Genomic DNA, 26,595 nt, shown 5'->3' on the forward strand with positions numbered 1-26,595 from the left:
ATTACTCTGAAACCACCAGATAACGCATCGAAGCACAGAAATTAGGAACCCTAGATTGTTGGAAAATCTACAACAGCGTAGAAAATAATGGGCAGTCAACTATTCCCCCATTATAAAACAATCATGAGGTTGTTTGCACGGCAACTGACAAGGCTATTCTGCTTGCCAGTCGGTTTGCCTCAAACTCCACACTGAAGCCGGTACACCACTCCCTCCCTGATTTCTCTCTGCGAACAGACGCCACACTAGACGATTTGAAAATCACCCCTTCTTAGGTACATGCTATTTTAACAAACCTAGACACCTCAAAAGCATGTGGACCAGATCTCATCCCGACTGTGCTATTAAAAAATTGCTCTGTCGAGGTGGTTCCAATTTTCTCCAAACTTTACAATAAATACCTTAACGAATATTGCTTTCCCAACTGCTGGAAAACCGCTTCCGTGGTACTAGTCTTCAAGCATTCTGGTAAAAGAACTGATCCACTAAATTATCGCCCCATTAGCCTCCTCCCGCCTTTCGCCAAAATATTTGAGTCCTTAGTTAATCAAGCCCTAGTCCAGCATTTAACAGCTGCTAAACTCCTGACTGACAAACAATATGGATTCAGGCAAGCCCGTTCAACAGCAGATATCTTAACTGTAGTTTTTGAACGTATATACCGTTCATTGGACAAAACAGGGGAGGCTAGAGCGGTAGCCCTCGATATATCTAAGGCTTTTCACAGGGTATGACACGATGGTCTTCTAAGGAAAATTAGATCATATGGAATCACTGGAAGAATTCATAATGTAATTAAATCCTTCCTAAGTAATAGAAAAAGGAAAGTTGTCCTCGACGGTCGTACATCTAAACAATATGACATAAATGTGGGAGTACCTCAGGGGTCTATCCTTGGACCTCTATTATTCTTGATATTCTTAAATGACCTCCCTGATAAAATTGTTTCGGAGATGGGTGTATTTGCCCATGACACCACTCTCTATAACAGATATGAGGGGAAACCAAATGAACACATATCCAAGGAAATGGAAGAAACACTAGAGGATGACCTCTAATCTGTAGTGAAATGGGGACAAACAGGGATGGTCACATTCAATGCTGCCAAGGCTACGTTTGCTTTCTTCAATAACTACAAGAAACCTTCTCTTCCACCAATAGCAATGGCCAAGAACACATTGCCTGAAAGTACTTCTTTTAAACTCCTCGGTCTAACGTTTACAGGGAATATGAACTGGAATATATACATTGAGAGCATTGCCAAGGCTGCTGCAAGGAAGATTGGCTCCCTCTACCGTGCTAGAAAACTACTTACGCCTAACAGTATCCTATACATCTATAAGGCCACCATTCGCCCATGTATGAAGTACTGTTCTCACATCTGGGCTGGTGCATCTGCTGCTTGTCTCTCGCTCCTGTGCAGGGTTCAAAAGAGAGTTGCCAACCTGATAGGTCCTGAACTGTCATCTAGGCTTCAGCATCTGTCCCATCGACGATATGTTGCATCCCTCTGCCTTACTTTAATGGTGAAAGCTCTGACGAACTGCAAACAATTGTAACTTCCCGACGTAACTACCCCCGACAAACCCGACAAGCTAGAAAGTCTCATCCCTTTACAGTAGAGATCCCTATGTGCAAGAAAGCCTTTTACTCCAATAGTTTCTTCCCCAGAACTGCAGGTCTTTGGAACTCCCTTCCTGGATTATGCTTTCCCAACTGTACTGAAAGGATGAAGTGTCATGTGAACAAACATCTTTCTACTCATCTCCCTTCATAATGGCCCTGCTAGTAGCCCCCTGCTTCAAAGTGGCACTGTGCCTTGTTTGGGGTGAAAATTGAATTAAAAAAAACAACATATATATATATATATATATATATATATATATATATATATATATGTATATACATATATGTATATATATATATATATATATATATATATATATACATACATACATACATATGACTGCTTCATTTAACCACATAAATCAATATATGAAAATATAAATTTATGCGTAAACTTTAAGTATTTACTACAACAGTGCTCAATACGTAGGTAGAGCTAGGTAGTAAGTTATAAAATATATATGGAATTAACTACACAGAATATTCCGCGTTTCATCCACGCTAGGATTTCATCAAGTTATAAGCCTGATGAATCCTAGCATGGATGAAACGCGGAATATTCTGTGTAGCTTAATTCGCACATATATTTTATAACTTACTATCTATCTATCTATCTATATATATATATATGTGTGTGTGTGTGTGTGTGTGTGTGTGTGTGTGTGTGTGTGTGTGTGTGTGTGTGTAAAATTGTTCGATACGTCTTTTTAGAAAATATGAATGAAGGATGTGCAATGCTATATAATGCTATTACCGCTTTCGTTCGTGCCAGTTACGGAATTCTGATTGTAAATCAGTTAGATGCATAGCTTAATTGTTTATGCATTCTATAAATGTACAACGATTCTTAGACCTTCTATAACAAAAAAAAAACATCCAGCTATAAACATGTTTAAGACAATTAACAAATTGGAGTACATTTGAAAACGATCAGCATCCATATGTCCCTATGGACGTTTTGATTCAAGTACTTCTATTTCTAGTGTCTTTTTATTTCATTTATATTAAATTTTCACCCCAGACCAAGCACAGTGCCAATTTGAAGTAGAGGCTACTATCGGGGACTTAAGTTTCAAGGATATTATTAAGGGAGAGGACCAGCAATATGCCTATATACATTACACTTAAACTCCTGCATGTCTGTACAGTTGGGAAAGCAGAATCCCGAAAGGGAGTTCCAAAGTCTAGCAATTCTGGGGAAGAAACTATTGGAGTAGAAAGTTTAAAAAAATATATTTAGTTGTGTATTAATTTTGTGAAAATCTGTCTGAAATGATGATTTTCATTTAATGCCTAACATAGTTTCCTAAAAGGATATAGCATATATATAATCCAGTATACTGTTGTCCTAGGGTACGGTTTTATCAGGTTACGATTCGTAATACGATGTTTTTCCCCCACCCCTTGGTATTTGCCCCGCCGCCTTACGGTGCTATTCATAATGTTATTTGATTATATGCATGTGTATTATATACTGTACTGTATTTTGTTACTATTTTTTTATATGTACTGTATAAGATTTTGATTAGGCCCCGCAATACACCTTACTTACAATTTAACCTTACGATCCCAACCCCGGACCGGATTAATACCGTATCCAGGAGTTCTACCATATATATATATATATATATATATATATATATATATATATATATATATATATATATATATATATATATGTTGGACCATCTTAGTCTGTAAGCGTGCATGCCCCAGTATTTTATTCAGAAACTACGTAAGATATACGCACATCATCCACATAATGTTTACTACTATAATCTATGACAAATTCCAGTTATTATTCAATCTCTACTCATGAAAGTGTACTTATATATATATATATATATATATATATATATATATATATATATATATATATATATATATATATATATGAAAACAATAGGGGTGGGAGATGAAAACACAGAACAATATATTGGTGGATATAGATTGGTTCATTTATTCAATAAGGGAATACAATCGATTAGTTGGGGTATAGAAGAGACGCTTTATGTCAAGGCATTTCGAAGCCTAATGCTTCTCATCAGAAGAGTAGAGAAGATGCTAGGTAACATAGTGGGGATGCGGCGTCTAACGTTGGATTCATTAGGAACGAAATAGATCAAAACAAATTAAAATTATAAATGATGTTGGGGGGTCGAATTCTGTAGTGCAGAAAGGTGTATAGGGACTTAACTGGATGTGTGCTTGTTCTAATTTAACGGCGTGTAAGGTGTCTATTTTCTATGGAGGGGCATTTTTTTATAGATGCAAGCGAGATGACACCAGCGCTATGAATTAGTGCATAATTTTAGGAGGGATATTATAGTGGTGATTTAAGGTGAAAGGGGTTGGTCTGGGTGGGTAGTTATAGGAAGAAAACATCGAAATATTGCCACATATTATCTAGCATATAGTATACTTTGAAATTCAGTATACTATATGCTAGATAATATGTGGCAATATTTCTATGTTTTCTTTTTTATAATGCAAAGGTAGAGATACAGGGTAGTAAGTTCTTTGGAAGTGTCTAACAGGACAAACATAGCTTTTTGGATATGGATGATTGGCGTGGTGGAGTAATAGGGAGAATTATACTATTAACCATAATAATATTAATAATAACAACAGTAATAACGACGATGGTAATCACAATAAAAAAGATGATGGTAGTAGCCATAATAATAGCAATGACGACGTTATAATAATAATAATAATAATAATAATAATAATAATAATAACTAGAAGTTGATTAAAATTAAAGGGCACAGATAAAGGCAATTTCCAAGAGACATGAAATATATTTAAGGGATAGAGGGTGAAGGGTGAAGTAAAAAGAACAAAAAAAAAGAAAAAAGAAAAAAGAGGCGATAAAAAAGATAAAAGTTCTGTGATTTCATTTCTCACTCCTATTCTTTTCATATATAAACTCCAAAGATACTTGTTGAAGGTCATAATGTCCAGAAATGTCTCCTCTCATAGAATTGTGCTCCCTCTTTTCCTCTAACGCTCTAAGCTATATATATATATATATATATATATATATATATATATATATATATATATATATATATATAAAGTACACTTTCATGAGTGGAGATTGAATGATTAACTTGAATTCTTCATAGATTAGTATATAAAGGGTCGCACGAGATACAGGCCTAGAACTAAAACAAATAATACGGCGAAAACAACATAATGTTAATACTCATTAAATGTATACACGTCCAATGTACTCGTCTATATCTCCCTTTCTCTCTTACAATCTCTCGTACTGTTTGTCTGTCTGTCTCTCTGTGTCCCTCTCTCTCTCTCGTCGCCCTAACTCTCTCTCTCCCTCTATCTCCCTTTCTATCTCTCTCTCTCCATATATATATATATATATATATATATATATATATATATATATATATATATATAGGTGATGAGAATTTGCAACCTATGTACCCAACGAAGTTTTTTATCTACAGACTTAAAATTTAGTATATAGAGTATTCAGACACGGGAAAAAAATTTTTATCGATATTAATCCTGTAAAATACTGGAGAAGGAGTCAAAATTGGTCGCTGATTTTTATCTTTTTGTTGACTGATTCACGAATGCAGATGCGTAAATCCTTCTCATGACAGATTCCTTATCTTATGAATAAGTAGGTTTGCAAACACTTTTTATTGATCGTATAAGGCTGGGCTAATTGTTATCATACTAGACTCACTTGTTTGAGGTTGTGGTTTCGATCTTAGCTCGAGTATTTGTTTTCTTTTTACTTACAAGATGGGAACTGTTTAGAAAAAAACAATACTATCATGCACATGTCTCAGTTTTTGTATGAATTCAAATATGAAGTTTATGGGTGTTTTAGGACATGGCAATGCCTGGCGGTTTGCTAGTATACATATACATATATATATATATATATATATATATATATATATATATATATATATATATATCATTCAAACAATTATTAAAATTTATAGATCATCTCAGCGACATTGTGGAAAAAACATTCGTTCAGTAAAACAAAATTTATGAAATTTCTGGTATTCAAAATCGTAAAAACTGTAAGGCTGTCTGCGACGTTTTTTATGATTGGTTTCCATAGCAGCCGCATCGCTTCAGGGACTACTGTTGCTACTAATTAACTGCTATCGCGATAAAAGAAATAACAAGTGAAACAAAAAGAATGGAAGCGTAAAAGGGAGGTAATTGGCTGGTATTGAAGTAGACGGGTGCAATACATTGTTATTACATATGTGTTTATGGAGGCAAAAACTTAAGACTGAAATAAAACAAAGAACAATTGAATTTTTAAAAAAATCATTGGTTACAATAGAAAAATGCTAGCTTGAAGAGTAATATGGTTAAGATTAAACATAAAAAAGTAAAGGACTAATTGTTGGAACTGGAAAAGAAAAGGGCAAGATATTCTAGTAAAAAATATAATAAATTTATAACTTAAAATAGTTCAGCATTCAGAGATTTTTTTTTAGATTCAATTTATAACATTATATAATCAATTCTTTACGCTGCAATATTTAAAGTTATGAATTTATTATATTTTTTACTAGAATATCTTGTCCTTTTCATTTCCAGTTTTAACAATTAGTCCTTTACTTTTCCATGTTTAAGCTTAATCATATTACTTTTCATGGTCGCTTTTTAATAAGTGTAATATATATATATATATATATATATATATATATATATATATATATATATATAAGATTGTTAAGAATGATGAAATCGCACAATATGAAAAATAGATTGGAGGGGGAAAGACCTGAACACTCAACGTTTCGCCCGATTTATGCGGTCTTTTGCAATAATTCTTCCATCTTGAAAAAAGCTCGCATAAATAGGGCAAGACTTTGAGCGTTCAGGTCCTTCCACCTCCAATCAATTATTCATATATATATAAGTATGTATATATATATATATGTGTGTGAAGAGAGAGAGAGAGAGAGAGAGAGAGAGAGAAGGGGAAGAGATAGAGGCCGTGATACTCTTTGTATGTAATAAGGTTACATTTTTTTCTGTAAACCTGTAGTAATAATTATAAGTAATTAATCACAAGTGTTATATAAACGTCCTATATGTTCAGGGTATATTTTTATAATGGATGAGTGTTTTCGTAAATTATCTGTCAGCTTAATTCGAATTCAAAATGTTCTCCATTATCTCCTGTAAATCTGATTGGCCATGCGTATATATAGTCATGTTCACTTTTACCGACACGCTAAAAAGCACCATCAACAACAATAAATATAACAGCAATAATGGCAAGAAGAACGACAGCACTTCTTGATAGGATCCAATTTCTGGTATGTCTGACGTTATGCCATTTTTATATTTTGTTGTATCTTATTTCACGTATTATATCCGAAAATTTTGTAACATTTATACATATATGTATATGTACATGTGCGTTGGCAGTTATACACACACATAGATTTAATTGCAGGCTTTACTATTAGACTAGTTAAAATACTTTTTACTATTATATATATATATATATATATATATATATATGAACACACAAAATAAAAGACAGGAACAACAGTCTTATGAGGAGTCTTCTACATCATACCTGGCAGCTCTTACTTATCATACACGCTGTCTAATCTGCAAATCTAAAAGTGGCCTGACACGGCATTCGAGGATTTACAATATTATCATGCAATCTCCTTTACGAGAACGAAAGTTTTATGCCACATTTGTGAACTTTCCTGTAGAACTAAGGCTGGATTAAAGAGTCATCTACATACACACTGACGTAACAACAATATATATATATATATATATATGGGTGTATAATATTCATTTTTTGTGGTGTGTATATGTAAATTTGTGTATGTAACATGCATGTATGTATATGTTTGTGTTATATAAGTATGTATGTGCATGATATAATATGATGAGAATGATGGAAATATTATTCTTGCGAAATAGAAAAATAAATAAGAACAAACCAACTTGTGTACATCGATGTTTCGTCTTTATTTCGAGACTTCCTCTTAAATGTGATATATACATATAAATGTATATATATATGCATTTTATATATATAACTACTTCATTTACTCACATAAAATTAAGATACGAAAGTATAAATTTATGCATAAACTTTAAGTATTTACTAAGTGCTCAATACGTAGGTAGAGCTAGTTAGATAGTTATAAAATATATATGACGATTAAGCTACACTGAATATTCCGCGTTTCATCCACTCTAGGATTCTTCAGGCTTATGCGCCTAAGCCTGAAGAGTCCTAGAGTGGATGAAACGCGGAATATTCAGTGTAGCTTAATCTCCATATATATTTTATAACTATATATATATATATATATATATATATATATATATATATATATATATATATGTGCGCGTGTGTGTGTGTGTGCGTAATGATATGTAATGTGTGTATATTAATGCATAGTTATGTTATTGTGTCTGATACCAATATATGTATATGTTTGTGTAATATATGCATATGTATAGATGTGCATGTAATGCATATGTATGTGTATATATGTGTGTGTGATACATGCGTATGTATATATATATATATATGTAGTTAAATATATGCAAATGTGTTGATAATATATATATATATATATATATATATGTTAGTGTGCATGTCTTTGTGCTGCCTTACATTCTCAAGTATATTGGTTTATATATATATATATATATATATATATATATATATATATATGTGTGTGTGTATATATGTTTGTGTGAGTTCGCATGTTCTGTGTATGCGCATTTATGTGCATATGCACATATAGATGTATATGCACGTATATGTGTATATGCACGTATATGTGTATGCATGCGTATGTGTATCCATGCATGTGTGTATATGTGTGCACAGGTAGGCATACGTGTGTATGAATATATACATGCATGTGTATGCATATGATTATTTATATCTACATGATTATGTATGGAAGTGCATGTACAATGTACATATGTCCATAAGACACAGCTGTATAATATGGATATATATATATATATATATATATATATATATATATATATATATATATATGGATGTTATATGAAGATTCCTGCATATAAATCTATATATGTTTGCACACAAATTTTGTGTATATTTTTTACCAAGACTTTACTATTACATCCTGGTCTACTTATTATTAGTATTATTATTATTATTATTATTATTATTATTATTATTATTATTATTATTATTATTATTATGCATTGGGAACACGATTGTTCATAAAAGTGGTTCTAGAAGAGGAAGCTGCTGCAGAATGCTGGATTTGTGGTAAGACCTCAGAGTCAATTGCGCACCTTGCAGCAGAGTGTAGTGGACTGGCCCAGAGAGAGTACCGCAAATGACACGATCGAATGGGACTCCGGATATATTGGGAGATGTGTAAGAGAGTTGGGGTGAAGTGTGCTGGAAATGGTTTGAGGAGATTCCTGATGAAGTAAGAACAAGTAAGGATGGCAATGTAGAGGTATGGTGAGACAAAGTGTCATAACGACCAAACAATTGCATCATAATTATCCGGATTTGGTTGTCATTGACAGTCTAAAAAAACTGGCAGATTGTAGAATTTTCAGTACCCTGGGACAGGAATGTGAGAGAGAATGAGAATGAGAATTGGAGCAATTGTGTTCTATTGGCCTTGTGGATAAGGCGTATATATGGGGCTAAAACACAAACAACCCCGGTTTTAGTTTGTACACTAGGAGTAGTATCAAGTCGTCTGGAAGGACAATTGAAAAAAAAACTACAAGTCCCCGATGTTTTAGGCGGCCTTCAGACCTCTGCTATTGTAGGTACCACCAACATCCTTAGGAAAACCCTTCATTTTTTAATCTCCTGGTTTGAAGCCGGGATCGGGAGAATCCTTTTCCAGAGAGACGATGATAAACGAAATCAGAATTAGTATTATTATAAGTACTATTTTTATTATCATCAATAACAGTGGTATTTTTCGCATTACTATAATTATAACTATCATCATTGCTATTAATTACTTTACTATATTTATTTACTAATATTTTTGTTTCAACTATCACTATTATTAAAAGAACTAATTATAACATTTTTATAACCGTTTAACAATTTGTTTCAATTTCTAATCTTGCATTTAATTGTGTCTTATTTATTTTTTGCTGGTTAAAATGAACGCTAATGCATTGCAAAAATGAAAAAAAATAACACAAAAAAAAAATCATCATTCTTCTTCCAGAAACGTTAAAAATAATTATCGTGAACTCTTTCGAACATTGGTGCCAGGAATGAATGCTGTCCAAAATGAAAATTAACAATTTTTTTTTGTTTTTGCCAATGTGTTTCATTTTCAGGTCGATATATTTTGTGAACAAGAGCGAAATGGCCGCTTTAAATATAAAAATATAATATTAAATACAAAAAAAATACACATCGTTTTCATGCTTATAAAAACCCTCACAACTTTGAAATTACTATTCTAGAAACATACATTGACGTTTAAAATTATATATATATATGTGTGTGTATATATATATATATATATATATATATATATATATATATATATATATATATATATATTAGAAGTACAACAGAATTGTAATAGTTTAAAAGCGAAGTGGGGCATTTCCTTTTTTTTTAAAAACCTTATAAAAAAGATCGACTATAATGTAAAAAGAAACAGGATCGACTAAAAGTAAGAAAAATAAATTGAAAAGGAAGAAGATCGACTAAAAGGGGGAGAAAGAGAAAAGAAAAGGGGGAACGGTGAAGAAACTTTAAGTACTTGTAAATGTCGTAATGAAGTAATGTGGTATGAAGTAATTTCTATGAGGGGGGAAAACACCGCGTAGAAATTAACCTGGTTGCGCCTGTTTAAAAACGTTCAATGAACGTATGTGGTCTATCTGTTTTCAAAGAACAGATCTGCAACAGTTTGTTGTAAGGGCCTCCAAGAATCCGAGATGTTGAACAGACCTAGCCCTCTGCAAAATAGAGAACCACTCCGGTGTGTACTCACTCGCACATTTATTTGAACTGGTCAGGTGATCACCGATCGCGGTAGCAGAAACGCGTGATCGTGATTTTATAAGGTTTAAAAAGAAAAAAAAATACACCCCTTCGCTTTTAAAATATATATATATATATATATATATATATATATATATATATATATATATTAGATAAGTGTTTTTCCAAAGGTTTAATATATACATGGCAATGTACATATATCAATACTACTTTAAGCCATGCAAATTAAGCAACATGATTGATATTTCTGTAATAGAGCATTCATATATACTTGCAAAAAAAACAAGAACCACAAAAAGAAAGATTGCATCATATTTATATTTCCCGAATATTACAATTGTTGCGACATCGAAACATTGTTTCGATAAAATTTAATATTGTTTGGTTGACGTCGAAACAGTTCTAATATTCGAAGAAGATACATATATTTTGTTATCTTTCTCCTTATCATTTTTGTTTTTTATTTCAAGTGTGTATATATATATATATATATATATGTGTGTGTGTGTGTGTATCTAGGTATATATGTATGTATATATATATATATCTATATATGCATATATCTGTATATATATTTATATGTGTATATGTATATATATGTATATATTTATATGTATATATATGTGCATATATGTATATGTATATATATATGTATATATTTATATATATATATATATATATAACAGGAAAGAACACTAAACTGTAAATTAAAATTTGCAATTAAATTTATTATTCGATAGAATACTCCCAAAAACAATTTTCTAAGTCCTTATTCCGCTGAGTTTCAAAGAATGCTATTCTTGCTATTTTCCTCATCAGATGACAGAAGGAAATTAACGAATTATAATTGTACCTATTTACTATGCCTCCCCACGGGACAGAGTTAGACACCAGGGTCATTTTTTAACGTGGAGACAAGGTACAAAAATAAAAATTGTCTCAGTCGTGAAGGATTTCTCCTCCACCGAAAGAGAACAAGAAATAGAAGTGCAGCATCTGAAGAACAGATACTACACTTTGATCTTGTCCCGAAGGCCAAGATGCTTTAGCTCCTATTGTTCCCACAAATAGCATCGTTTAATACGCCAGTTGCAGTTTGTTTATCACTTTCCAGTATGCTCAACCATAGATAGGTGCATTCATAATCAACCACATACAGTACTCTTTCGCGATATGCACGAGATTGTAACCTAAAAAGTAGGTTTAACAGGACATAATTTCACTCAACAGATTAAATTTGTATGTGACTTGATGCATAATTTTTAACAATTATTTAACAGGATTTTAGGCATTTTAATGTATTTCTTATGCACTTTTCCTTTTTTTTCTTGCTATTGTGTAACATGCATCAAAGAAAATGTCAACTGTCTCTTATATAAGACTTGCATGCGATTCGAATGAGCATGGATCTTTAGACTAATTATATACTCATATTTTAAATTGGCCTAAATAAAAAATATGCATTCACGATAAAAAAAACATAGATATTCTTAACAAATAAAAAAAAAATCGACGCGCAAAGTTTATGTAAAAACTGATAAAAACAAATTTAACTTTTTTATTAGAACGTTTCTGCTTAACACCTTTTTTTAAAAAAGTTTATATAAGAACGTACCTGTCGGTAGTAAAATATTTTTCCCTGCACAAATGTCAGACAAGTCGTGACAAGAGTAAAATCTTGATTTCAAAAACGCAGTATTGTCCCATAGAACTACCCCTTATCGCGAGTTTACAATGTGAGCGAACCTATTGGCTAAATTGAAGATACAATACTGAAAGTGATTAATGGAATCCAGATAAATTGGTGTAACAACACCAATGATAGTATTTTCTTAAAAAAATTAAAAACACGATAAGTCCGAATACTTGCGTCCGTACGTTGGTAAAAGTTGAATAATTTATGTAAAGTGTATCCAGCTATGTCAAAATGGGCAATACGGATAAGACTACAATGAAGGTTAAAAAGATTTTTTCTTCGTCCGACAAAGAACAGAAAAGATACGATATTCTGATCCTGATTTGTACGCCAAGAAAGCGTATTTTGATACCTTCACAGCAATAATGTTATGGATTAAAGTTTGCCTAATGTCACAGTGATAATTTAATGGTTTGAATGCGTAGTGTGTTCTGTATGGTTTGTGAAATATCTACTCTTGTAAGTTATTTTATCCCGAAATAGCATATTTTCTTACGAAACTCTATTGCAAATAGATAATTGAACACAACTTGTTATTTTAGACATGGTTAGAGAAGAGATTCTGTTCCCAATATTTTTAACATGACCAATTCGAAACTAACTACAACTAACTAACCATAACTCAACAAAATCGATTCTATAATACTTATAAATAAAAATTTCGATCGGATCGATTTGGTTGTCATCGTTGATTTCCCTTCACTCTTCTGATTATATTGTAACATAATAGCGCGGGGGAAAGTATCAACAGCGCCGAATATATTAGCAACAGCAGTCGCCGAACAAAAAGCGGGTATGCAAATTAGTTGTGCACGAGCAGAAGAAGGGGAAAAAAAGAAGAGAAAAAGTACCACGTGTTCGGAGCAGAAGCGAAGTGGATTTCGAAGAGAATGGACATGAAAAGGGGAGGACCGGGCCGACTGGGACTTGCATGTGGTCGGAGGAAGGAAAAACGCACGCCAGGCTAAAATTGACAGGTGATAGCGAGATACTTTTAAGTGGTGCCGAAAGAAACAGTAATAAAAGCTTGTGTTAAAAACATAGTTTCTTCGTTGCCACATGTCCATCCAGCCGAACTAGCATTTCTTTATCTTTCTGACGGTATGCTGGACCAAACCGTTCTATTTTCTTCTTCGACTTCATTCGTCCATTCTCTTTAACGTCTACTTAGATTCTGCTCCGAACATATGGAACCTAATTTTTTTCTTGTTTTTCCTTTTTCTTCTCGGGCATACTTCCTGATTTGCATATGCGCGTTTTCATCTACTGCTGCTTCTAATCTCTTCGCAAGCAAACCATCCTTTGCTGCTGCTGGTATTTTCCCATGCGTTCCTATGCACCAGGTTTCAATATTATGGAGTTGTTTCAATATGAATATGCGTAAATCATAGGCATTTCTCAATATTCTCAACTATTAAGAGGACGAAGATATGTTTTTTTTTTGTTATCTATCACATGTCGAGAAAAGACATCGGTTCAAGTATTATTCTCTTCTTCGAAATCTACTTTAATTAAGCATGCTTTTAGCGTGTAATCAGCTAAATTCCTCCCTAATAATTCAGTTCTTGTTCGTGTATTTTTCAAATTGTATTCGTGTTAATGTATTAATCATCATTGTGGGATCAGTGTATACAGAATTATTTCTCTTGCATCAATTTCAAATTACCGCCTTTAGTCTACAGTAGTAAACCACGGTAATAAATGGCTTTCAGGTTTTGGAAGTATAGCAAAAGGCTGACGAGATTGGAAATTGGCGCTTTTTTTTAAAGATGTGTTTAGTAGCGGACCAGGATATTTTGCACTTGAGTCTCATTTACCGAGATGATAATCGGATTCTTCCGCATTTAGATGAGACACTGAAGCAACTAACGATTTCTTCATGAAAATTTTTGTATACAAGTGATGTTGGTTGGTTGGTTGTTTTATGGCATATCAACCCTTTTCGGGTTATTTAACGCAGAATCCAAAGATTTTGAAGAAATATTTTTTTTAATAGAATATATTTGTTGTTTTCAAGTCAGTTTCTATTTAACCCATAGTTGGGACCCTAACAGGTACTACCACTCAAGGTCAGAGTGGACATGGAAGCAATGGTAATTAAGGGGTGGTTCCACACTCCCCAAAGCCCGCAAGCTGGGACCTCACCACTGGATATAGTTTAAGGTCTTATCCAGGACCCGTGTATACAAGTGAGTTGTATATCATGTTACATGCTTTAGTTTCAAATGTTTATTTGCCAATTTATATCTATTCTCGATTGTGTACGGACTGTTAACTTAACTTTTGTCTTATTAATTATCTGTGCTGTATCGATTTTGAGTACGTTTATCCGTGACAGACCTGCAAAAATAAATGCATGTTTTATGCAAGTGCAATTGTCTCATCTTCATTGCCATTTTCAGCATAATCGTCTACTTAACGTATAAATACACGTCCTTGTGTCTGGTGAAAAATACGTATCCGTCAATCTCATCATTATTTTGCAACCGCAGTCGAATGGATGAATTTCGGTAAATTAATATTCTTCCATATGGTTGTTAATGGATGCGCACATCACAACTACAGACATCGGAAAGCAGCGAGATTGAACTGGGCTCTGTAGTTCTATATGGTCACTCATCTTATACTGGCGAGGCTCAGCGTTGTTCAACTTCAGTAATTGACGAGAATTTGTCGTATTATTTATAACGGCGTCACGCGTGATGGAGAAAGTGTCCGTCGTAGGCACTGTCATAGAAGTATATAAAAAGACTATCACATATATAAAATTATATAGCGTATTGTATATATTTTCATGGAATACGCTTCAAACAAAACGTGAAGCCATATGGTGAAGTGTAAATGATTCATATTTATCTCCGTATTGAAAAGTTCAAGCTTATAGTGAGAAAGATAACAGTCAATGGGAAGAGAGTTTCACAATTCTGTCATCCTTGGAAAAAACTATGGATTCAGAAACTGTATGTCAATGAAGTAATAACGTCAAAATTATGTTTAAAGAAAAGTGTTAGGCAAGCGGCATCACATTCGCGAGAAAATTTACAAAGTAGAAAGGGTGGTGCTAACCTTATTACAGATAGATTTCTGCATCTTATCAAGAACCTTCCAATGGGAATGTTCAATATATATATATATATATATATATATATATATATATATATATATATTCAGGTTTGAGGTGTTCAAAAGTAAGAACTAATGAAGACAACGAGGTTGTTTAATAGTGCTCAATAAAAAGAGCAAAATATTTTTTTTATTATATGGGTTAAAAAGTTACATATGGTCGCTACAAATAGCCATCTGTTTCAGTCAAAGAGACTTCATCCGGCGACCTGGAATCTCTTGACGCAAAAAAAAAAGTCCATGTCGCCTGAGGAAGTCTCTTTGACTTAAACAGATGGCTATTTGTAGCGATCATATGTAACTGTTTACCACCAATAATATATATATATTTAAATTCCAGAAACAGTTTTTCATGGTAAACAACCGATGATCTCTTAAAAATAAACTATTACTGGTACTATAGTGAATTCAAGAGACCAAGTTGATGCAGTAATTGCAGGTGATTTAATGACTTACTGATTAAATGGCTTTCTAACGAATGAAAAAACAAATTGTATAGTTTTATAGGTTAAAAACTTCCAAGACCTTATATATATATATATATATATATATATATATATATATATATATATATATATATATGGCAACATAACTCCATAACTCCATTGTCTGATAGGAAATTAGGAGAGATAGAGAATAGCTTTAGGTATAATAATGTGATAAAAGTGATTAAGAAAACCAACTTAAGAAGAAGTGAGATAAGCAATGAACCTGCTATATAATTTCCAAGAAAAATTTGATGAAAGACAAAAAACCAAAACGTTTCAAAATTGGTGTCTCTCTAAGAGCATATACTCCATGAGAACCTCTGGTTGGTTGGTTGGTTGGTTGGTTGGTTGGTTGGTTTTGTTTTATGGCATATCAACCCTTTTCGGGTTATTTAATGCCGAATCCAAAGATTTTTAAGAAAATTTTTTGGTCAGAGTGGACCTGGGAGCAATGGTAATTAAAGGGTGGCTCCACACTCCCCAAAGCCCACAAGCTGGGGCCTCACCACTGGATATAGTTTAAGGTCATATCCAGGACCGCCATTGAAGGACTTTTACACTCTGCAGGGGGGGGGAAGTCAGCGTATTCTAATTGTTTTTGTTAAGCTATATTTTATACACACTGCCACACGCACACACGCATATATATATATTTATATATATAACTACTTAATTTACTCACATAAAATTAATATACGAAAGTATAGATTTATGCGCAAACTTTTAGTATTTACTTCAAAAGTGCTCAATACGTATGTAGAGCTAGTTAATAAGTTATAAAATGTATATGGCGATTAAGCTACACTGAATATTCCGCGTTTCATCCACTCTAGGATTCTTCAGGCTTATGCGCGAATTCTGTGGTTTTTTGTCGTTTTTATATGCGCATCTTCTATATAAACACGACAAACAACCACATAATTCGCGCATAAGCCTGAAGAATCCTAGAGTGGATGAAACGTGGAATATTCAGTGTAGCTAAATCGCCATATACATTTTATAACTTACTATATATATATATATATATATATATATATGCATGTACATATATATATGTATATATATATGTGAATACTTAATATTTCCATATAACATATACCCATCCTTATATAAGAAGCTCAATGTAATTACAGAGCAATTTGGTGAACAAATGGCAAATTACTTTATTCCAAAGTTGATGGTTTTAACTCTCTTATAAATTATTTTTTTAATTCAGGTGACATTACAATTCCTGACAGCATCCGTTTCGTAGTGCAAAATTAATCAATGATTATAACAATTAGTGAATCTATTTTGCCCTTAACTCATCAGAAGAAATATCAACACTCGATCTGCTAAAAGGAAATAAAGTGCGAAATTAAAATCCGAAAATTGAAGAGAAGTTGTAAATACCGTATATGTTTCCATTACGTCATTTGCCATTTTGGAAATAAAGTCACTAAACCCAACTATTCATACTAACATGTTCTATTAATTAGGGAATATTTGCCAAAATGTTTTATTTAATAATTAGTAACTTTATCAATTCTAATGAATGTATACATACTTATGGATATAACATTAATAATTATAAACTATTATACATGTTTGCATATACGAAACGAAACTAAGCTTAACTTAAAAAAAAAAACAATTACAATTTACAATTATATTCAATTATTTATTAATTTGAATTTGAAACCATACATACTTCTGTTCACATAACTGTTATAATCAAGTGTATTACTATTTTAATTATAATTCTTAGTATTAGTTAATTCTAAACCGATAATTACGTTTGGTCGAGATTTATGAGTTCGCTATATTCTCAATTGTTTACCTTAAGCGTAAAAATGTAAAAATTAATTCAAATTAAAGTATGATAGAGTAACCGTTCTTAGAACAAATCCATCGATATATGCACTTACTTTATGAACATTCATTCTTTTATTATACATAACATATTCACATCTATATCTAATAAGTACTGTTTATACAGTTCTAATTTCTCTCGCTTAATATTATTATTCAATGATTAATTCAGCATATAATATAAATTAATTAACTAATACGTTTAGTATAAAATGTTCGTATTAAAACTATTTCAATCGACATTCATAAAGTTATAATCTATTTCTGATTTACATCTTATAACATATTAATTATTTCTTACATTTATTTTTATTTATAATGGTTTTATTATTATTAATATTATTATTATTATTATTATTATTATTATTATTTATCAATATTATTATTATAATGATAATTATTTTAAAAGTAATATTTTGATGACATCCAATATTTAGTGAAGGGGGGCATAAATGGATGGTCACATTCAATGCTGCCAAGACAAAAGTTGTTTCCTTCAATAATTACAAGAAACCTTCTGTACCACAAATAGCAATGCCCAAAGACTCTTTATCTGAAAGTACATCTTTTAAAATCCTCGTCCTAACGTTTACAGGAAACATGCGTTGGAAAAATTGCATTGAGAGCATTGCCAGGACAGCTGCGAAGAAGGTAGGTTCTCTCTACCGTGCTAGAATGCTAATGCCCCCTGGACGTATCCTATACCTCTATAAGGCCAGCATTCGCCCATGTATGGAGATTGTTGTCATATTTCGGCCGGTGCCGAAATATGACAACAATACTACTAGTCTCTGCTACTAGTTTCTCACCCCTAGACAAGCTTCAAAAGAGAGTCGCCAACCTAATAGGTCATGAACTATCATCCAAGCTTCAGCCTCTGTTCCATCGACGCTATGTGCATCCCTCTACCTGTTCTACAATTACTTTAACGGTGTATGTTCCGACGAGCTGTAGGTACTTGTACCCCCTCTACGTAAATACCCCAACAAACCCAACAAGCAGTACAACCCCACCCCTTCAGAATAGAGATCTCTAGATGTAAGAGAGGCTTCTACTCCAGTAGTTTCTTCCCCAGAACCGCTATACTTTGGAACTCCCTGCCAGGTTCCTGCTTCCCCAACGGCACTGACATGCAGAAGTTCAAGTGTAACATAAACCGACATCTTGCTGCCCAACTCCCCACCTAGTACCCCTGTAGCCTGTGTTCCTAATAGTAGCCCTCTACATCAAAGTGGCAATACGCCTTCTTTGGGGTGAAAATATAATAAAAAATAAATAAATAAATTTAATATACCTGTCCCGTTTACTCATTTATAACTTTTTGGTAGACACATGTTGTTTCATTAGATGCACTTCTAGGAAAATAAACTTTACTGCCATTATACATATACATACATACACACACACATATATATATATATATATATATATATATATATATATATATATATATATATAGCTGGAATTGTTAGAGGATTATCCAAGTCCGTAAGGAGAAACTGGCGAGCTGTAAAAACAATCCAAGGGGTGCTTAGCCGATGGCAAAGAGTCCATAATAAAAATCCTAAACGTAGGTATATTTAGTAAGTTCTTACGAATCAGCAATTCAACGATCAGTCTTAGAAATGAAGGCATGCTTAACCTGCTTAACATATCAGGGTTTAAAGATATGCAAAAAGGAAACCATTGCGCACACATAATCAAACAAGATGACTCCACGAAATTTTGTTGACTTAAAAATTAGATCGTGTGAAAATCCAAGTCATACAACCAACTCGAATCAAATTAAAATATGGAATTGTCTTCAATGTTTTCCTCCGGATAAAACTCATTTTGGGAAAATTCGACAAACAATTTCGACGGCAGAAAAGTTTTCTTGTGGCAAAAATGTCCAGGGGGTCAAAATAACCGTAATTGAATAAAATTACATATTAAGATCAAAGTAATATAACTTTAGAAATCAGAGAAATGAATTAATGTAATAAAGGACAATACATGAAAATAGACAAAAGTAAAAATTAATAAATGTGAAAATACAGTTATAAATCAACACAAAAATAATAATAGAGATAAAAATTGAAATGAAATATAAAGTATAAAACCGGGAAAAGGGGAAAACAGAAGAAATATGGTAAATAAAGAAGCAATGAAGATGTGAATATAATTGTGCTAAGACATAGTAGAGGAAATAGTCACAAAGAAAGAAAGGAAGTATAGAAATGGATATTTTAAGACGGAATAAAGAACAAAAAAGGTAGGAATAAAAATCGGTTAAGATTAATTAAAAATTGTAATTAAAAAACTGTCAAAGACATGCCAATCGTCAGTAAATTAGCGTGAAAAAGCATTTAGATGAGTAAAGTATTGGTTAGTAGGTACTATATCGACATTACCATAATAATGCACAATGTAAATGTGTACATATGTACGTATGTATGCATAGCTATACTTATGCATACACACCCACATTTCTATCTACGTCTATGTGTGTAAAATTTCCTGCCCAATAGGTTCCCAAATGGCAGAGCTTTTCTTTTGAAACATTTATTAAAAGCAAATTTATATATCTGGCCGTGCTCTTAGATTTGTTTTGTACAGGAACTCATCTGATAAAGATCGAAATCAAAAGAATCCGAGCATCAAAATATTTTTTTCTCTCTGATAGATGAAATAATTTTTACAGGGGAATTGTCTAGGTTACAATGGCAAGGGAGATAATAAAATTTCAGCAAATTATTTCTTAATATAAAAAATTATTTATTATGATCTGGAAATATAGTTTAGTGGTAGAACATTCGACTACAGGTAAAATGATCCTCTCTTCAAGCCCATGTGTACGTCACCATTTTATTTTAATTTTTTCTTATTAATAGGTTTATTATATATATATATATATATATATATATTATTGTATATATACATATGTATGTATATATATATATATATTAATTACGTACCTGTATATATAATGTATATATATATATATATATATATATATATATATATATTAAATATATATATATATATATATATATATATATATATATTACATTTTAACCCCAAACAAGGCACATTACCACTTTGGTGTAGGGGGCTACTATCAGCGTCAGCAACTACTGGGGTACTATGTAGGGATTTGGGCAGCAAGATGTCGGTTCACGTTGCACTTGAACTTCTGCATGTCAGTACAGTTAGGGAAGCAGGACCTGGAATGGAATTCCAGAGTCCAGCGGTTCTGGGGAAGAAACTAGTTGAGTAGAAAGATCTTTTACATCTAGGGATCTCTACTGGGTGGGGGTGGGATTTATCTGCCTGTCGGGTTTTTCGAGGGTGTCTGCGTCATGGGGGCACAAGTGTCTGCATTTTGTCAGAACATTCACCATTAAAATACTTGTAGAACAGGCAGAGGGATGCAACGATACTGGGACAGATACTGAAACTTAGATGCCAGTTCATGGCCTATCAGATTGGCAACTCTTTTTGGATCTTGTTTAGGAGCGAGAGACTAGTAGTAGACGCACCGGCTCAGATGTGACAACAATAATCCATACATGGACGAATGGTGGCCTTATAATGATACGGGATACTTTCAGGTGTCAGTAGTTTTCTAGCACGATAGAGAGAGCCTACCTACCTATAATATTATATATATATATATATATATATATATATATATATATATACTTAGTTATATATTTGGAAAAAAATTCTAGCAGAGTGCTTTATTATAAAGAAAATAAATTTAAAATTATATTGTAACATTTATATGATTTATTTTCGAAAGGTTAGATAGTCATCTGTACCGTCGGTTGCAAACCTGATAATATGGAACCGTTTTATATTCCAACATCAAGCTCTATTCAGCTGATCTATCTGATCTTTCTATAACCGGATATAAACAGATGGGATAGATCGGCTGAAGAGATCTTGATAGGGGACCTTCAACTCTTCCCTACCATCACGTTTGAAACCGAGAGTGTCGATGACTTATCTTATCTAAGTTTGTGAAAATTATAAATATATATATATATATATATATATAGAGAGAGAGAGAGAGAGACAGACAGACAGACAGACAGACAGACAGATAGAGGGACAGATAGATAGAGAGAGAGAGACAGAGAGAGACAGAGAGAGAGAGAGAGAGAGAAGAGAGATTTCGGCGGCAAAGTCGAAATTAACTAATCTATTATTGTCTTAACAGCTGATTCCGAACTGTACTATTAGATTCTACCAGACACAATGACTTATATAAAATTTAATTTCTTGTTTTTCACCAAGTTAAAGCAAACGTTTGTTTTAATGAATATGATTAGCTCAAGACAAAAAAAAACAGATAATATTAAAAAAATTAACTTAATACAGTGTCATACCAGAAAAGAAATTCTATATTTAAATGTGTATTGCATCAAAAGCGATGAATCTAAAATACAGACAATTTATTTGATACGAGATAAATTAGTGCAAAATGATATGGATTTGCTGAAATAATGCTATCTATGTATGTTCTTCCCAAATGAAACAGGATTGACTGCAAATGCATTGATATGTTGCCTGAAAGATGCATTCATTATCTCATAGTTTCATCTCTTTGTTGTGGATATTGACGGTGTGAAACTTTGAGATAGCAACTTCAGTCATGGGCGTGCGTTAAAAGCAAAGGTTCCTCATTGCATTCTTACTAAAAGTTCATTCGGGTTTGTATTACTGTACACATAGATTCGAAAAAGTTGTCAAAAAACAAATATAGAACAAATAAATGTTTTCAAAGGCAAGATAAGTTACTTTTCTACCTAACTGGATATATTTTTTGTGTTTTTATTCAGTGTCACATGTTTATTCAGCTCGAAAAACATGCAGTGTTTACCGATGTATTGGAAAATTCAAAATGGCAGCCGAATCTCTCTCGGAGAGTGTACGTTTGGGAAAAGGTATTATAAATAATAAACTAGACAAAATACTGTTAGAAATTCGCTCAATATATGTTACCGTGACATAAGTTGACGTGTATTCGGTTGTTTTCTAACAGTATTTTGTCTAGTTTATTATTTATAATACCTTTTCCCAAACGTACCCTCTCCGAGAGAGAGTCGGCTGCCATTTTGAATTTTCCAATCCATCGGTAAACTTTGCATGTTTTTCGAGCTGAATAAACATGTGACACTGAATAAAAACACAAAAAATATATCCAGTTAGGTAGAAAAGTAACTTATCTTGCCTTTGATAACATTTATTTGTTCTATATTTGTTTTTGACAACTTTTTCGAATCCATGTGTACAGTAATACAAACCCGTTCATTCATAATGCTAATGGCTATGTAGAAACTAAAATTTGGAGCAGAAAATCCCAAATGTTTTAATAGTATAATTCCGTCTTCGTAGCTCTTAAACGTTTAGAGTTAAAAAAAATAGAAGACGTTCCTTTTAGAATTACCCTTCTACAATAGAATATCAGCAGTAAATATCATACAATTAAAATTACTATATGCGCATTTTAATGTATATCTGCGTTTTTTGGTTTTTTTTTTTAGATTTAATTAATGAAGGTAGTGCTCTTGGCGAACTATATTCCTACAAATTCTCAAGAATATAAGCCGAACCAAAAATATACACCAGAAAAGTAATAGAACATCTAATGTTCATAGTAAGCACTGTTGATATGGAATGCAAAATTCGGTACTTGTACAGTTTCATCAAGACATTTAAAAATGAAAATATCGAAAAAAGTTTAAATTGTACGTATCCATTATGGAATGGAGTTTTCCGAAAGAAAAAAAAATCACTTAATGTTGTAAAGTAGTTTTTGTTTTACAGCGAAAAAACAATGTGTTATGATACCGAGCTAAATGTTCGATTTTTAGGAAGAAAAGCTAATATTAAAGATGGGGAGGGAGTGTCAGCGCTTTAACTGGAGTTATCTCCCCGTGACGTGTTCTAAACTTTAAGCAGAAATTTAAAAATTCCAAGACACTGCCTTCAACGCGCTTTCATAAAAACGAGTTTTTCCGATGTAAAAATAACCAAAAAAAAAAAAAACTACCCGATTAAATTAAGTGAATTTTTTTCTGGATATCTTCAGTTCAAAACGGATACGTACAATATTGGCTTTTTTCGATATTTTCATTTTTTAATGTCTTTATTGAACTGTAGAAGTTCCCAAAATGCAAACATTTAATGGTTTAATACAAAACAAATGCATACATTCTTTGAATTTCAATTCAATAAACATTTATCCGATATTTATATTAAAACCTTATACTTAATCAACATCTTAAGGAAAACGAGCCAAACATTAATATCGCAATGGCACGTAAAACATGCATTTTCCCGGTGAAGATTCTGTTATGAATCGAAATATCGAATTTTATTTTAATAATTAAATATGTTTATTTATTGAAAGAGCTTCTACACTTGTTTGGCTTTAAACCGTTAAAATTCTTAATTTTGTATTCTTTCTCAAGTGCTTAAACCATAAACAGTGGATTTTCTATGACTTAACACGTACGCGATCGTCGGTGCCTTCTACTGTATCGAACATGTAAAATAAACCTTATACCTCACTACATCTAAAGGAAGTAGTGCCAAGCCGTACCATGTCATAACAAGTAAAAAAAAATAAAATAAAACAATAAATATAAAAAATGTATTTTCTGATAAAGTTTCTGTTATAAATCAAAATATCGAATTTGATTTTAATAAATAAATATGTTTAATTATTGAAAAAGATTCTGCAGATATTTGGCGCTAAAGCGTTAATTCTTTTTTTTTAATTTTATATACACCATATTAAAATGAATGATTACGAAAGTATAGACTTACTTATGTTGGAATGCATTGTTTGTTCCACGATGGTCTAAATCGTGACAAAGGCAAGCGACGATTAAGGCTAAAACTTCTTTGTCACTTAGTTGGTTTCGGATTTTACCCTTCTGAAAGAAAGAAAACAAAACAAACAGATAAGTTATACGTATTTTGAATTCTTCGAATGATTTTTCTCATCTTGAGTATTATTTGCACAAGGTTTCAGTCTATATACCCTCCGAACATCCTCAGGTGTATCTTATCGTACTCGGGAATCTGCGCAGAAATTAGATCAGAACTTTTTAATGAATTTACGGGGTAGTATGCTCTGGTTCCATCAGCCGTGCATATTTCCGAATTCGACAAGATACTGTTAAAGAAGGTCAGAGGTTGTATGAAAAATAGCACTTAAAATGAAAACGGCACGAAGGATTCAAATAAAACCAATAACCTATCCTCATCTCAGAAATAAAGAAATGAGATAAGTTATGGTCGAAATTAAATCAGAAGGGGAACTTACAACATTTCGAAACTATTTTCAAAGGTCAATCGCTTTTTCTGTACATTTACAGGTTCGCAATTCATTCTTCCATATTATGTATATTTACAGAATCTAAATTCATCCTTACATATTATGTATATCTACATATTCACAATCTATTCTCAAATATTATGTATATTTATAGTTTCACAATCTATTCTCACATATTATGTATATTTATAGTTTCACAATCTTTTTTTACAGATTCACAATTCATCCTTACATATTATGTATATTTAAACTTTCACAATTGATTCTCACAAATTATGCATATTTACAGATTAATAATTCCTTTTCACATAGTAGTATAGATTCACAATCTATTCTCACATATTATGTATATTTACAGTTTCACATTTCATTCTCGCATATTATGTATATTTACAGATTCACAACTCATTTTCGTGCGGAATGACTCTCATATTTAAGAAGTTGATGAATCGTGTTTTGGGAAGTTTTTTTTAGTTAACCCTTTCTATTTATACAAAATAAGTCGTACTATTGTTTGGTAATAGGTCGTTAAGACTGGGTTAAATTATCAATCAGGTAACATCAAATCAGTACATTGAATAAACATTTCTTCCAGAAAGGGAAATTCGATAATAACATAAATCTATTTTGGGTGGTTAGAAATTCACATCCAGTAAAAGAAAAAAAATAGATCGCATAATTTCTAGAATAAAAGCAAAATCTATATCAAGTTATGATTTTAGTACGGTGTATACTAAGATTCCACACGAAGAACTTATAAAAGAATGAAATAATATAGTAGATCTATCTTTCACAGACAGCAAAAATCAGTACGTATTCTTTCTTAAAATCTAAAGTTTTCTGGTGTAAAACAAAAATAGTAAAACTATTGTTTCCAACGGTATTTTAAAAATACTGAAAATCATCTTATTAAAGAAAGTTATTTTCAAATATCAAACAAAATATATTTTTAAAAATAGACATTCCAATTGGTTTAAATGGTTTTAGGTAATGCACCATTTGTGGCAGATCTTTATTCTCATAGAGTATATATATGTATATATATGCATATATATATATATATATATATATATATATATATATATATACAGGGTTTGAACAAAATAATAGAAACCCTTAACATTTTGAATATCAATCTTTTAAAGTGTTTTAAACAATCAAATCTTGACATATTTTAATGCTTTTTTGTTTATTATTTATGCTATATAATATGTTTATATTGTTTATATATATATATATATATATATATATATATATATATATGGCACAATCACGTTGACACACCTGTTCTCGCCAGATCAAAGTTAAACAACGTCGACCCTGGCCAGTACCAGATTGGTGATCATTTGGGAAGTTTAGGCGCTGTATGTACCCCGGCGTGTCGTAGAAATTTCCAGGTTTTAACTGGAGGGGGCATTAATCTACTGGAAGTAATGCATCTCCAGTCTTCGTT

General features: G+C 32.1%; 1 protein-coding gene across 1 annotated transcript in view; it reads right to left on the reverse strand.

Annotated features, from left to right (window-relative positions):
- Window positions 1-26,595, reverse strand: part of LOC145258141 (dual 3',5'-cyclic-AMP and -GMP phosphodiesterase 11A-like) — a 1,328,815-nt gene that overhangs the window by 306,155 nt on the left and 996,065 nt on the right. Inside the window, exon 14 of the mRNA XM_080115926.1 lies at window positions 24,629-24,738. Within this exon, the coding sequence (XP_079972052.1) occupies window positions 24,629-24,738 (110 nt within the window). The remainder of the gene's footprint in view (window positions 1-24,628; window positions 24,739-26,595) is intronic.

This window comes from Euprymna scolopes, chromosome 33 (genome assembly GCF_053919585.1).
Source record: "Euprymna scolopes isolate OS-2025 chromosome 33, ASM5391958v1, whole genome shotgun sequence".
Lineage (NCBI taxonomy): Eukaryota > Metazoa > Mollusca > Cephalopoda > Sepiida > Sepiolidae > Euprymna > Euprymna scolopes.